The following is a 13221-nucleotide window of genomic DNA, read 5'->3' as shown; positions in this document are numbered from 1 at the left end:
ATATTCTAAAATAGGTAAATCCATAGAGAACACAGATCAGTGGTTCCCAGGGTCAGTGGGGGAGGACTAAGGAGCAACTGTTTGGTGGGTCCAGAGTCTCCTTTAGAGGTAATAGAATGTTTTGGAAGTGGAGGTGATGGTTGCACAACACTGAATCTACTAAGTGCAGAATCTTTCCCTTGAAAATAGGTTTATGGAATAAGAATCTCACCTCCATGAGAAAAAAAAAAAAAAAAAAAAGTAAAAATAATAATGATGTCCAGAGGCTTGCTGGAAGATTAAGTGTCTTGGCCCTCACAAGGTGCTTATTAGTACCATGCCTGGCTCGTGATGGACTTCCAGTAATTTCCAGCTATGCTGATTCATTTGGTGAGACAAGAGGAAGTTCTGTCTTAAGAACCACCATTACCCATCATCTGAAGGCAGTGATTTGTGCAGTCGCTTATCGTATGTTGATTCTCTTAGCTTCAGTTTTAGAGACTGACGTTTTTCTGACCTCATTCCCAGACTGTGTGGGGAAATCCCGATGTCTGTGCCTCTACTGGCCTAAGTTCTCCTGTAAGGAGACTCAGTTCTATTAAGTGATTCATACAGGCATTGGCAGGGATTAAACCAACATGAATGGGACGTGGTTTTAGGCAGTTTAACCGGGATTGAGCTGCTCAGGTTTCCCTACATTTTTGAGCATAGTCTGTACACAAGTCTGAAAAGTCATTGTTACTTGTGGAATAAAATTTTGATTCCGTCTTTTTTTTTTTTTTTTTTTTTTGCCCTTCTTGTTAAAGCATTGTCATTTTCTTTCTTCTTTTTTTTTTTTTAAGTTGCTGTTTACTTGAATTGGTTTTTAACTTAGTTTTCCCCTTGTGGAGGAGTACTTAGGTTGAAAAGAAATGAGTTATCTTCTCCCCACCACCTACCTCCCATTTGTGATTTTACCAACTAAATTGATTTCTTAAAAATCTGATTACAGACTCAAATAATTATACCATGAATGTTAACTTCCATGAAACTAACTGAGGTCCATTTCTAAAATTGAGAGTTATCTAATGTGCTTGATTTATCTTCAATCTTTACTTTTTTTATATATAAGCTGAAAAAGTTTAGTCTTTCTACCACTTCGTGTAATACAGGGAGACATCCTGTAGGAGTACATGATATGAAAAAGCACATTTGCGAAACTGTTAAACTAAGAGGTAGTGGTTTTTTTTAATTTCAAAGTAATTCACTCTTTTTTAAAAAATGAAAGATTGCAAGCATTTAAGATGTTTAGAATCTTTTTATTTTCAGAAACAATGTTACACAGGTAGATATTCTTCCTTTTATTTTAAGTTTATTTATTTATTTTTGAGAGAGAGCTGGGGAGGGGCGCAGAGAGAGGAAGACAAAGAATCCCAAGCAGACTCCACACTGATATTGCAGAGCCCCTTGTGGGGCTCGAACTCACCAACCATGAGATCATGACCTGAGGTGAAATCAAGAGTCGGATGCTTAACCAATTGAGCCACCCGGGTGCACCTCTTCCTAACTTTTAAGTAGCACGTTCTGATAAAGTAGGAAGCATGGCATTAGAAAAACCTAGGTCCAAATTCCAAGTCTACACTAGGGAAACAGTGGTGACCTTGGGAGCCTTCGCATGTCACTCTGAACCTTAGCTTCCTCACCTGTGAAATGGAAATGATCACAGCATGCTGAGTGTGTTTTGTGGACTAAATGAAAGTGTCTGGCATGAAGCGTGAGTACTTTTTCCTCTTTCAGATAAACCAAAAGCATAAGCACTGCCATAGTTGTTTTCTCTAGGAAATGTAAAGCCTATTTTATGCCCTGGTGGGTGACAGTGGAGGAGAAGGAGGTGACAGAAAAATAGTTGGAGGTAAAGTAGTGAAGACAGCTCTGGGGATGGCAAGAAGTTTCTCCTCCTGTGCAAGGGGAGCCAGAAATGGCCATTGTGTGTTTTTTCTAAAATAATGTTTATTAGGTTTTCCTGGTTATAGGAGTAATTCACGCATGCCCTGAAAGCTTTGGGGAAATGCTTTGGGCGGATCATTTTAGACTTTCAAATCAGTTAACCCTGAGGCTAACTTTATGACCTTGCAGTGAAAAGGAGCCCAGCAGTCAGTCATTACTTGAGGGTTGACGAGGACTAGATGTGTGCCCAGGGCAGCACTAGACCATGAGATGAAGAGATGCATTGTGGGGGTGCCAGTTCTGGAGAACTCTTCTGGGAAGCAGAGTTGGTGCCAATGCTGACTCTCCTCATCCTTCAGTTAGCATTTAGCTGGTATGATAAAAGAAACTTAATGGAAGGATTCTCAGTTCATAATTCTGCAAAACTGAGCAACATTGCCATCTATTGGTATTATGTCAGTGCTTAATTTCCTTCATTAGGGGTAAAGCTTGTAAGGTGGTACTGTGATTTTTATAAGAGGGAATTTGTAGCCTCCTGAAGTGAAAGAAGAAATAGGCTGACTGCTGCCGTTCTCACCCCCAGGTTGGAGAGCAGTCCCTAAAACAGGGACTGGAGGCTGTGAAAGCTTTGTTTGAAAATCAAGGAATGCTGCACTAAGAGAAAGCGTGAAATTGCCATTTTTAACATTTACCCTTCTTATTTTATCCGAATTTTTATGACATGTATTTCCATTCCCTGTTTGAATGTCGATGGAAGCACAATCTTTATTTTCTCCTTTATCTTCTCTAATGGTGGCAAATGGTGGCCCAGTGGTTATGTGCACGGCCTTCACAGTCAAACCTAGATTTGATCTCTGGTTTTCCCACTGTGTGACTTTGGGCAAGTCATTTCCTCAGTTTCCCTTTTCATGTGCAAATTGGGCATATTGTTAGTACCTACTTCTCAAGGTGATCTTAAGGATTAAAAGGGAAGAAAGATTAAGAAATTTACTCAGGTATGGAGTCCTTAATGAATACTCATTAATTACAGCTGTTCTGATTATCAATAATTGGGTAAAGAACTGGACCAGAGAAGTAGAGTCCAAAAATAGTGTGTTAAGAGAATAGGGACAAATTGGAATATATCCCAAACTCAACACTCGATTTTTCATCTGTATCCAGTCAAGTCTTTATAACTTCTTGAACACCACAGAATAGTAGTCATAATTCTGTTTAAAGCGGTATCATGTTCTGGGTGGGAAGTTTTGTTTCTCTTAAAAGGACCCAAACTTATAAATGCAAATGTTGGTGTGCCATGCATTTCCCCCCACTGAATTTGCCACGTTCTGAAACATTACCCAAATGCCTCCTTGGTAACAGGCTTTACGGATCTGTAGCAAGTTTTCTGAATATCTTTATTATGGGTAAATTACCGGTTCCTTAAAGATGGACTTGGTTTTTTGGAAATTAGACATCATTTATTTGGTGCCATAGCTGGGGCATAAGATTAGATGTGGCAGTATATCACATTTGGTCAAAAACAAAGTGAACTCTGGAAGCAGTTTCCAGAGAGGAATGCTGAAACATTTCGCTCCTTGGCTAAAGTTCAGTGATTATTTGCGCATATGAATTCTGATGTGGTTGTTAACTCACCTCATTTCTTCATAATTACTCCTCCCACCTGTTCCCCCTTCCTTCCCCTGAAGGTGTTAGAGAAAGAAGTCCACCTTTCCTTGTATCCTTCCTGAATTATGCATTTAAAGTAGACAGAGGAGGGGCTCCTGGCTGGCTCAGTCAGTGGAGCCTGCGACTCTTGATCTCAGGGTCGTGAGTTCTAGCCCTACACTGGGTGTAGAGATGACTTAAATAAATAAATAAAGTTTAAAAAATAATAAAGTAGGCAGGGGATGTGCTTTGCCTTGGTAAACTCAATACCCTGATCTCCTCATGTGAGGTCAGGCAAAATGAATGAAACAGAATGACTTGAGGAATTGCCATCCACTTTGCATATATGCTCATAAAGGCTAATTGAGAAGTGGAACCTGTTTCCTGACTTAGATTCCAAGACCCTGGCTTACTTGCTTTCCTTATGTCTTTCCTTCTTTCTTCTCTTTGTTTCACTATTGCTGTCAAAAAGCTACCATGTGCTTTTTAAATAAAAACAATCCAGTGAATTTACTTCATTAATTGTGTCTTGCTCACCTTTCTACAAATTCCTACTTTCTGAGCTCACATGGAAAGGTGAATTTATTCAGCTTTAATTATAGATATAGTTTTCATTGTTCTGTAAATAAAAATGCTGCCACTCTGCTGTATCATGGAATCTCAGTTTAAAAATCAAACCATTATGAGAATAATTTAGTTGTAATCCAATACAATGTTTAAAACCCAGGGTGTGGTGCCTGGGTGTCTCAGTCAATTGAGCATCTGACTCTTGATTTTGGCTCAGGTCATGATCCCAGGGTCGTGGGATCAGGCTCCATATCAGGCTCCATGGAGCCTGCTTAAGATCCTCTCCATCCCTCCCTCCCCCTCTCTCTGTCCCCTCCCACCAGCTCATGCTCTCTTTAAAAAAAACAAAACAAAACAAAACAAACAAAAAAAAAACCCTTATAGGTACGCCTGGGTGGATCAGTTGGTTAAGCAACCAACTCTTGATTTTGACTCAAGTCATGATTTTGACTCAGTTTGTGAGATCAAGCCCTGTGTCAGGCTCCATGCTGACAGCACAGAGCCTGCTTGGGATTCTCTCTCCCTCTCTCTGCCCTTCCCCTTGCTTACGCTCACATGCTCGTGCCCTCTCTCTCTCTTGCAATAAATAAATAAGACATTTTTTAAAAACAGGACAATCTTTATTAATTTTATAAATTCTTATACTGCAGTAAGTGGAAATATGCTAAACATAAAGTCATAACACATTGGTATTAAGCACAGTTTAACCCACCTAAAAATCTCTAGTATCTACTAATCGTAGGAAGTTCCGAGCTAACCCTCTGCTGGCATACGGCACACTCAGCACACACCGCGCCCCTCAGAAGGGTTTGTCTCTTCCTCAGGGCAGTCGGTCACGTAGAAGCCATGCTCCTCTATCCCTCGGTAGAGTGTGATGTACTTGGAAGCCTTCCTTGTCCTCGGAACCACGTACTTTTCCGTGAACTCACCCTTGTCCAGTTGCCCCTTGCCTTCTGTGGTCAGAACGCAGTTAATGAACGTGAGGGTGTAACTGTAGCAGTTGTGATGGTCTTCTTCATACCTTACAAAAGAAGGATGGTGAGAAGGGAAGGCTTAGGTTTAAAAGCTGCTCAGGGGGCACCTGTGTGGCTCAGTCAGTTAAGCATCTACCTTCGGCTCAGGTCATGATCTCACAGTTTGTGAGTTCAAGCCCCACGTTGGGCTCTGTGCTGACAGCTCACAGCTTGGAGCCTGCAGCCTGCTTCGAATTCTGTGTCTCCCTCTCTCTCTGCCCTGCTCCCCACCTCCCCCGCCCACTCACACTCTGTCTCTCTCTCAAAAATAAACATTAAAAAATTTAAAGAAAAAAAAAGGCTGCTCAGGAGCAAGCCATGAAGCTGTTGAAGGACTTGCAGAGTTGAAATTGGGCTGTCAGCGGACTGGGCCCCTATGTGTGCTGACCCCCTTGGTGACAGAGCTCCCAGAGGTGCAATTTCGAGGGACACTTGGCAGTTTGGGCCATGTCCACTTGCAAGTTACATAAGACAGGAGTGGGCGTGTCTACATGTGCTGACTCATTGTATGGAAACTGCCAACTTACGGAGCTGACATTCTAGAAATGGAGTTCTCCTTCCAGGTTTTAGGGTATCCCAGTGTCTAAACTTATTTTAAGGGAAGCCTCAAGACAATTTAGGTTCACAAGTATGCTATATATCTAAAGTGTTGAGGGAGCAGTAAATTGAGAAATTTCAAATTTCCCAAATCACAAAAACATTGTTTTTACATGTTAAACATTTAAAAAATGTTTAAGGGAATATAATAGGGGTCTTGCTGTACATATTAAATGTTAAGTATGTAAAAATATCTAGTCAAATAACTGGAGTACTAAGCTGTGGTCCTTTTGGTTCTTAAGATGCTGTGATTCTGGGGCTCCTGGGTGGCTCAGTCGATTGAGCATCCGACTTCGGCTCAGGTCATGATCTCATGGTTTGTGAGTTCAAGCCCCACATCAGGCTGGCTGTTGTCAGTGCAGAGCCTGCTTTGAATCCTCTGTCCCCCTCTCTGTCTGCCCCTCCTCCACTTATGTTCTCCATCTCTCTCTCTCTCTCTCTCTCTCTCTCTCAGAAATGAATAAACATTTTTAAAAAATGCCGTGATTCTATTGTGTAAAGGTACATTGGCTCACCTCTGCAGAAAACCCGAATTCAACCCCTGTTTAAACTTTGTTACAGGTACTACTCTCTTGGTACAGGCTTACCATGAACTAAACAGCTTAAGAGTCCTCTGAGCTGGGGTCCCACCTGCATGGTGAATGAGCGGGTGGCCCCTGCAGCCCTGTACCTCTGAGGCAGCCAGGCTCCCGAGGTGGAGAAGTCTTCCAGGTACTTGTCCCACTGATCCATCAGTCCATACATGCCAGGCTGCAGTAAAGGGATGCTTACACTCTGCTCCCACCCTGCTTCATCTCGCTGGACCCCGTGCATGGTGTAATTATACACAATTCCTGCAACCAAAACTGGAGTCATGCGGAAGCCCAAGGGAAAATGCACCTCTGTTTAGAGGCCATCAGAAAATGACAACTGCCCCTGGGAAATGCCACATAACAGAAACCCAGTTGTACTTTGTGATTACTGTCGAAGAGCAGTAGACCGTGAGAGACCCTAGAATCTCCTGCAGGATCAAGCCAGGGAGGCAGCCACCCACCTAACAGATTTAGAGAGGGCCTTGCCTAGAGTCAGGATTGGGGGTTACGAGCCTCTGCCTCCCGGGCCCTCAGCAAAGCATTTCTTTCAGGGAAACCCAGTTCTCGCTCTACCTGTTCTCCAGCACCGTGAAGTTGCCCCCAGGAAATGGAGACTAGAATAGATATTCATCTCCAAATATTTTTTGCTCAAGTTTTCTATTTACGAATGGGTCTATCTTCTTTCCTTAAATCAGCAATAAATTTCCACTGATGGAATGGGTGGTAAATTTGCTCATGTGGGTAAATCTGAGTTCAAAAATCCAGTCCTGGGTTTCTGTTCGCTGGTCAGTTTCTCCCGCCTTGAGCAGGTGCAGAAAGGTTGCCTTCAGACTTGACTTATGAGGCCTGTGATCACAGCCTCACCTGCCTGGCTTTGCTCACCATCCTTAGGCCCACGACCCCCTGTGACTGGGGTACCAGGCCCTCTTCCTGTACACTGGATGCTCTGTCTTCAGGGCCTCCAGGCTGTGCCCTCAGAGCTAAGTCTGGGCAAAGGAACTGCTTTGTTTAAACATGACTTTTTTTTTTTTTTTTTAAGTGAACCCACCACATGCCCAAGTCCTCTGTCCCTTGGTTTATTTCTGAGGCCCGTGCCTGGCCACCAGAGACCCTGGTGTGTGAGGACCCAGTGGCAGTGTGCTGGGTCCAGATTCTGGTTCCAATACAAGAAGAAATCATGTTCCTCTCTCAAAAAACCAACAAAACAGGCTTGGTGATACTCTTGGCTGAGAAAACATTAACAAGCTTTCAAATATTTAGAATTGTCATTAGTACTAAGTTACTGTAAAGTCAAGTATTTCTCTTTTAAGGGGGGTAAGCATCGCCCACCTAATGGTACGGTATGAGAACCCAGGGAAAAGAGGAATTCCCTAATTAAATGTCATGAGCACTTTTTCTCTAGAAATACCACTCTCTCCTACCTAGTAGTGTGGGGACATTTTAAGTTTTTAAAAAAACAAAACAAAACAAAACAAAAAACCAGTGGCAGTGCACTCACCATGTGTGTTGGTTATTCCCACGTGAAGATCAGACCTTCCATCGTACTCCCTGAAAGAAACAAGTTTTGTGTTTTTTCTCATTTGCACATGACTGGCATGAAGAGTCCATATTTAAAAGCAGGAGAGTGATCTTGGCCGGTGCCAAGTTTCTTGCCATCAGTGGCCATGTGAATGGAAGCACTGTTTCAAAACTGGTTGAGCCAAGAGTACATCTGAGGTAGAAAATACTCCCCTGGCCCCCCCAGCTGGATTTTTTTGCCCCCCCATCACTAAAGGCAGTGGAAGGCCTTGGAAGGCCATTCCTCCTAGAGCATAAAGTCAGCTTAACTCTTAGCTGCCCAGCTGAAGGGCACAGCTGGAGGTCAGTTGTTGAAAGAGATCCTCATACTTCCCGCCTTGTAGGTGAGGTTACAGGCTGACCGGGGAGAGGATCCTGAGTGCATCTCAGTGGACCTCTACCTTCAAAACTAAAGTAGTGTCTTTTGGTCTTGATAGCCTGCAGCCACACCCACTTTTCCTGGATGGCCTTGTTTTCTGAAATTACTCTTTACCTGAGACTGTTCATTAAATCTATGATTCCGTATGATTTAACCTTCATTTCCAATCCCAGGCCATCATTTACTAGCACGGGGACATTAGCAAGTCACTTTCTCTCTCTGATCTCAGTTTCCTCATCTGGAAAATGGGAATATCATAAACCTCCTAGCAAGCTGGTTGTAAGAATAAAATACCAGTTGAGTGCCTGCAAGTGTCAAATAAATCAGAGGTTATTGTTGGCTCAGTTGGTAAGCGTCCAACTTCGGCTCATGATCTCACAGTTTATGAGTTCCAGCCCCGCATCGGGCTCTGTGCTTACAGCTCAGAGCCTGGAGCCTGCTTCAGATTCTGTGTCTCCCTCTCTCTCTGCCCCTTCCTTGCTCATGCTATCTCCCCCCCTCCTCTCTCTCTCTCTCTCAAAAATAAACATTAAAATAACTTTTAGTAAATAAATCAGAAGTTGCTGTTAAATGATAAAGTTCCTTCATGAGACCGCAGGTTCCTCATTAAAGTGAGCAGTCTGAGGCTTTAAAATGACTGAAAACACAAATGGCTGCCCCACCTTCACAGTGATCCCCCAGGTCATCTTGTTGCAGCCACCACTTTGAGGGTTTTGAGACTGTGGGTTCAGAGGCTGAGAATGAAGCTGGGCAACAAGGTACCAGTCTGATTGTAGCGCTGCACTTACTTACCCCAAGATTGCTGCATAAGCATGTCACTGCACTTTGTTTCCTGCCTCAATCCTAGGTGTTCCTTCCCTCCCCCTGTCCTTCAGTTATTTCTCAGTCATGCAACAGATATTTATCAGTTGTGAACGAGCTATGGGCCTGTCATTTGAAGTGAAAGGCTAGTAGAACAGGAAATAAGCCTGACAAGGTCTCTGCCCTCTTGGAGTTTGCTTGCTTCCAGAGAAGACTTTTTAGTTTAACGAGTTTTTAACAGATAAGTGCTCTGAGGGGGAAAAAATGTAGACTGTTACAGAAGCATGTCATAGGGGCAGTGGGAGAGCCACCTCTCTCTCCTACAACTCCTTTGTACAAATTAAGAAAAGTTCCCTTTTTTCCTGCAGATGCAGCTCTGCCCAGCATGTTTGGCTTGCTAGGTGTAGTGCCTCCTGAGTTTCAGGACCCAAAACCACCTTGACAAAGCATCTTTGGGCAGTGTACAACCTGTACAACCATATGTGGCAGCCCTGAGAGATCTTAACCTAGTTTGATGAGAACCTCAGTGATTTCCGAGGGTCATTGAAGGTTCTCTTTTACAAAGTAGATGAAATTTTCTCAAGGTGAATAGTGGGAGTCATTCTTGAGAGTTTGGAAATTGGATGAGAGGGAAAGGAACAGTTTAGAAGTTGGCCTTAGAAGGTCTGGTGGGCAGGGGACTACTTGAAGTTCTGCAGATCCTGGCGTGAGGGGATGGGAGGATGCTAAAGCATATAACCTGTTTCAACACCACCACCTCCCTTCTGCTGATGCCAAGGAAGGCCAGGCCCATCAGTATTGCTACCACATCACAGAGTACATAAATGCTTATTAGGGGCCAACCCAAAAGCCTATCATGTTCTGGAGAGCAGGGCTCTGGCTCATTCACTGTGACATCCCTGGAATTTCCCACACAGAGATGCTTGGTAAGGATTTGTTGAATGAATCAATGTTATAGTGGATGAATTCTGAATTTTAATCACTTTATTCAAAAGCTTTCAGAATCTAGCCAAGTAATTCTCCAAGTTAGCATGAATGAGGGGATCTTGTGAAACATTTTGGGCTTCATGATTTAGATAAGGGAAATGAAATTTCTGCCAGTTACATTCTGAACTGAATATGAAAAGAATATCATGGAAAAGAGCGTGTTGGCTCCACTTTGTGTCTGGTGCCCGGGTCATGTTTCTGCCTTAACACTGCCCCTCACCACCCTGCAAGGTCGGCAGGACCCTCATTTTGCAGATGAGGAACAGAGACTCCAGAGGCTCTGATGCTGTCTGAAAACAGGATAGGAATTGGGGGCTTTGTGGTACTACGGCCTGCACTGTTCTCTCTGTATCCTGTGACCTCCGGGAAGAGTCAGGGGTGCAAAACTGCACACTTTCGTTCATTTTATCCACATAAGGACAGGAAGGAAATCAATTAAGGAAGTTAGTAAGCAGGGAAATAAATAGACAACTCCAACCGTCTTACCCCAAACCAGAGCTCTTGAGGGCACATGAGCGTTGGGAGGGGGGATTTCAAGAAGGCTAGGATGTCTCAGCATTAGGTCACAATGATGCTTACAAACACGCTTCCTAAAGCACGTGCCATCGTTCTGTAGCATCCATGCTCTCAACACCTGGCTTGTGCTGGGCCACTTCTAGTTCCATTTGTAAACTCCACAGGGACACTAAGGAGGTAAGGTCCTTTCTTTTGATTTCTGAAATCTTTCTTAAAGTCAGGTGGCATCCACAATTGAGGCACACCAGGTCTGGTCTTCAATTTAATTCACCACCATGTAGAATAGTCTGTATGTGGCCGTTTTTCAGGCTTTTGTACATGGTACCTGTTTGCCACAGATATTTCAGGCTAACTCACGGTAAAGGAATTATTTTGACTGGAGTAGCTGCTGGGTCGTTTTCCCAGTTAGCCTCTTAGTGTAAAATCTATGGGTAAAAAAAAAAGTTCCAAGCTTTCAGTTTTCCTCTCCTAAGATTGTATAAGCAGGTTTGACCTTCACATGTTCTTCATATATTCTTGCACTTACCCCTCTAGGAGAGTACATACACCATCTATCTTTATGAAATGAGTAGATCTACATTTTAGGATTTAATGCCAAAACAACTGGCAAGACTATCCACTAAGCCTCACCCTGTATAGTACATGTTAGAAAGTTTTAGTGACCACAACACAAAAGGCAAAGTTTACAGAATTCAATGTAACACTTAAAAAACACCGTACCTAAGAAACGTCCCTTGAGTTGGTCTGAGGAGGAACGAACATTTTTCTTGATGCCCATTGGTAAAGGGATTGGAGATGCTGACAGGTGCTTCCTCCAGCTTCCTCGAGCTCATGACTTGCTGGCAGAGGGGGCAGCACTGGGGCACACTGAAGCCGTAGATGTATTTCTTACAGTGGTTGAATTTAATTAAGGGCTTTGCAGCCTCTGCAGGGTGCATGGTTTTCCCCTCCTGGGCTACCAGGGTTAGTTTCCGGAGACTTCCTTTTCCTCATTACCTGGCTGGCAAATAAATGTACGTCTCCCGAGTAACCTGATCAACAATGACGTCATTCTGATTGACAGCTTCGGAAGCCAAACCAAATAGGATTAACCCGTTACCAGACCGCCCCATAAACTGGTATCTTAAAGAGCTAGTTTTCATTTGTGCTCACTTACAAAGGTTCTTTCTAGCCTTGTACGTTCTGCAGCCGCCGTCAGTCAGCTCCTACTCATCCTTTAAAGCCCTACTTTTCTGTGAAACTTTGCTCCACTTCTTCGAGTGGTCCCTTGCGCTGGTGGGACTAGATTCATGCTTCTCATGGGCTCTGATATTTGATTAGTCATTAGCCTGTGAGCTGCTTGGAGTTAAGGACCCACATTTATTTTTGTGTTTCTAGAAGAAGTTATGTTGTTTTGTTGTTGGATAAATACATGAAAGAAATCCTTGGAGGCTGTTGTCTTTTGATGTTTTATATTGTAGAAGTAATCTTGCTCATAAAAAATTAACAGTACAGTTAGAAATAAGGATAGTGGTTACCCTCGGTAGGAGGTACTGACTGGGAGAAGGCATGAGGGAGTTTTGGGGGGTCTGGAGCTGTTCCGATTCATGATCAAGGGGTTGGTTGTATGAGAGTTTGTGAGCATTTTGTGAAAATTACTCAAGCTGGACATTTTACTACAAGCACTTTATGATTCTTCAATTTTAAAATAATTTTGAGAAACTACACAAAAATATAAGAAAAAAAAGATAATGTCTTCTGTTCCTCCGTAATATTTTTCCACTCACCAAATCCAGCTCCCTTAGAAAACTAATGGTATGTTAAATGAAAATTTCCACATAATTTTTTAAAATTCCAACATTGTGTACGTTTGGAATGTGTGTATTTTTCTCATCTTGGAAATGTATCTACAATATCAGGAATACAGGTCCACCTAGTCCTTTCAGATGACTGCAGAGGAATCCATAGTTTGGTTGCACCACACTTTTTTTTTTTCTTTTAAGTAATCTATAGACACCACGTGGGGCTTGAATTCACAACCCTGAGGTCAAGAGTCATGTGCTCTATTGACTGAGGCAGCCAGGCACCCCTGCACCACACTTTATTTAGCCAAACCCTTATCAATGCCTAAAGTTCCAGAGAAAAGCAATGACAAAGGGAAGACCCACAGAGAAGGTATCATGGCGGGTAAGGTCGCTTCGGAAAAGCATTTCATAGCATACATTTAAGTAAATTACAGTAGGCTGAAATGCAGAAAAATGTATACTAAGTGTTAATAATATGAAAATGATCATCAGACTCACAGAACTGTAAAACACCTTAGAAATCATTTCAACCATCTTCTCTTGTTACAGTGAAGGCAGACAGGCTATGGCTAGATGCCCAGCTCGGGTGACCAAGGTCTGAGATTGTTCATTATTAATATAAACCACACAGCTCTTGTTCGAATGTTTGAGTGACCCAAGTTACTTTCAACTGAGAATATAGTCATCTTCATGACAGCAATACCAAGAGGTATTTTTAATCTTATGAAAAGGAATTGAGGCATCATGCCTTGATAAACATTTTTAATACACCAGCGTTCTCTTTTTAAAAACAAAAACACTGGCATCTTAAATCCTTTTTTACGTTATTTTCTCTGTTTCCCACAAAATGTTCTTATGGTAAAAATAAAACATAGATACAGATGATTACCTAAACAAAT

General features: G+C 42.6%; 1 protein-coding gene across 2 annotated transcripts; it reads right to left on the bottom strand.

The window, feature by feature from the left end:
- Window positions 1-4704: 4704 nt before the first annotated feature.
- On the bottom strand, window positions 4705-11701 carry MKRN2OS (MKRN2 opposite strand). 2 transcript variants are annotated; one of them, XM_015074623.3, is made up of 4 exons: window positions 11259-11701; window positions 7797-7846; window positions 6397-6559; window positions 4706-5137 (listed from the first exon to the last, which is right to left on the bottom strand). In XM_015074623.3, the coding sequence occupies exons 1-4, from the start codon at window positions 11474-11476 to the stop codon at window positions 4897-4899; spliced, it is 672 nt and encodes a 223-aa protein (XP_014930109.1). In that variant the 5' UTR covers window positions 11477-11701; the 3' UTR covers window positions 4706-4896. The 2 variants fall into 2 exon arrangements, with proteins under 2 accessions (XP_053074911.1, XP_014930109.1); XM_053218936.1 differs by lacking the exon at window positions 7797-7846 and having other exon boundaries at window positions 4705-5137; window positions 11259-11316.
- Window positions 11702-13221: the final 1520 nt, after the last annotated feature.

Source organism: Acinonyx jubatus, chromosome A2, assembly GCF_027475565.1.
Source record: "Acinonyx jubatus isolate Ajub_Pintada_27869175 chromosome A2, VMU_Ajub_asm_v1.0, whole genome shotgun sequence".
NCBI lineage: Eukaryota > Metazoa > Chordata > Mammalia > Carnivora > Felidae > Acinonyx > Acinonyx jubatus.
Note: the sequence above shows the minus strand (reverse complement) of the source record. Positions and strands in the feature narration are given on the sequence as shown.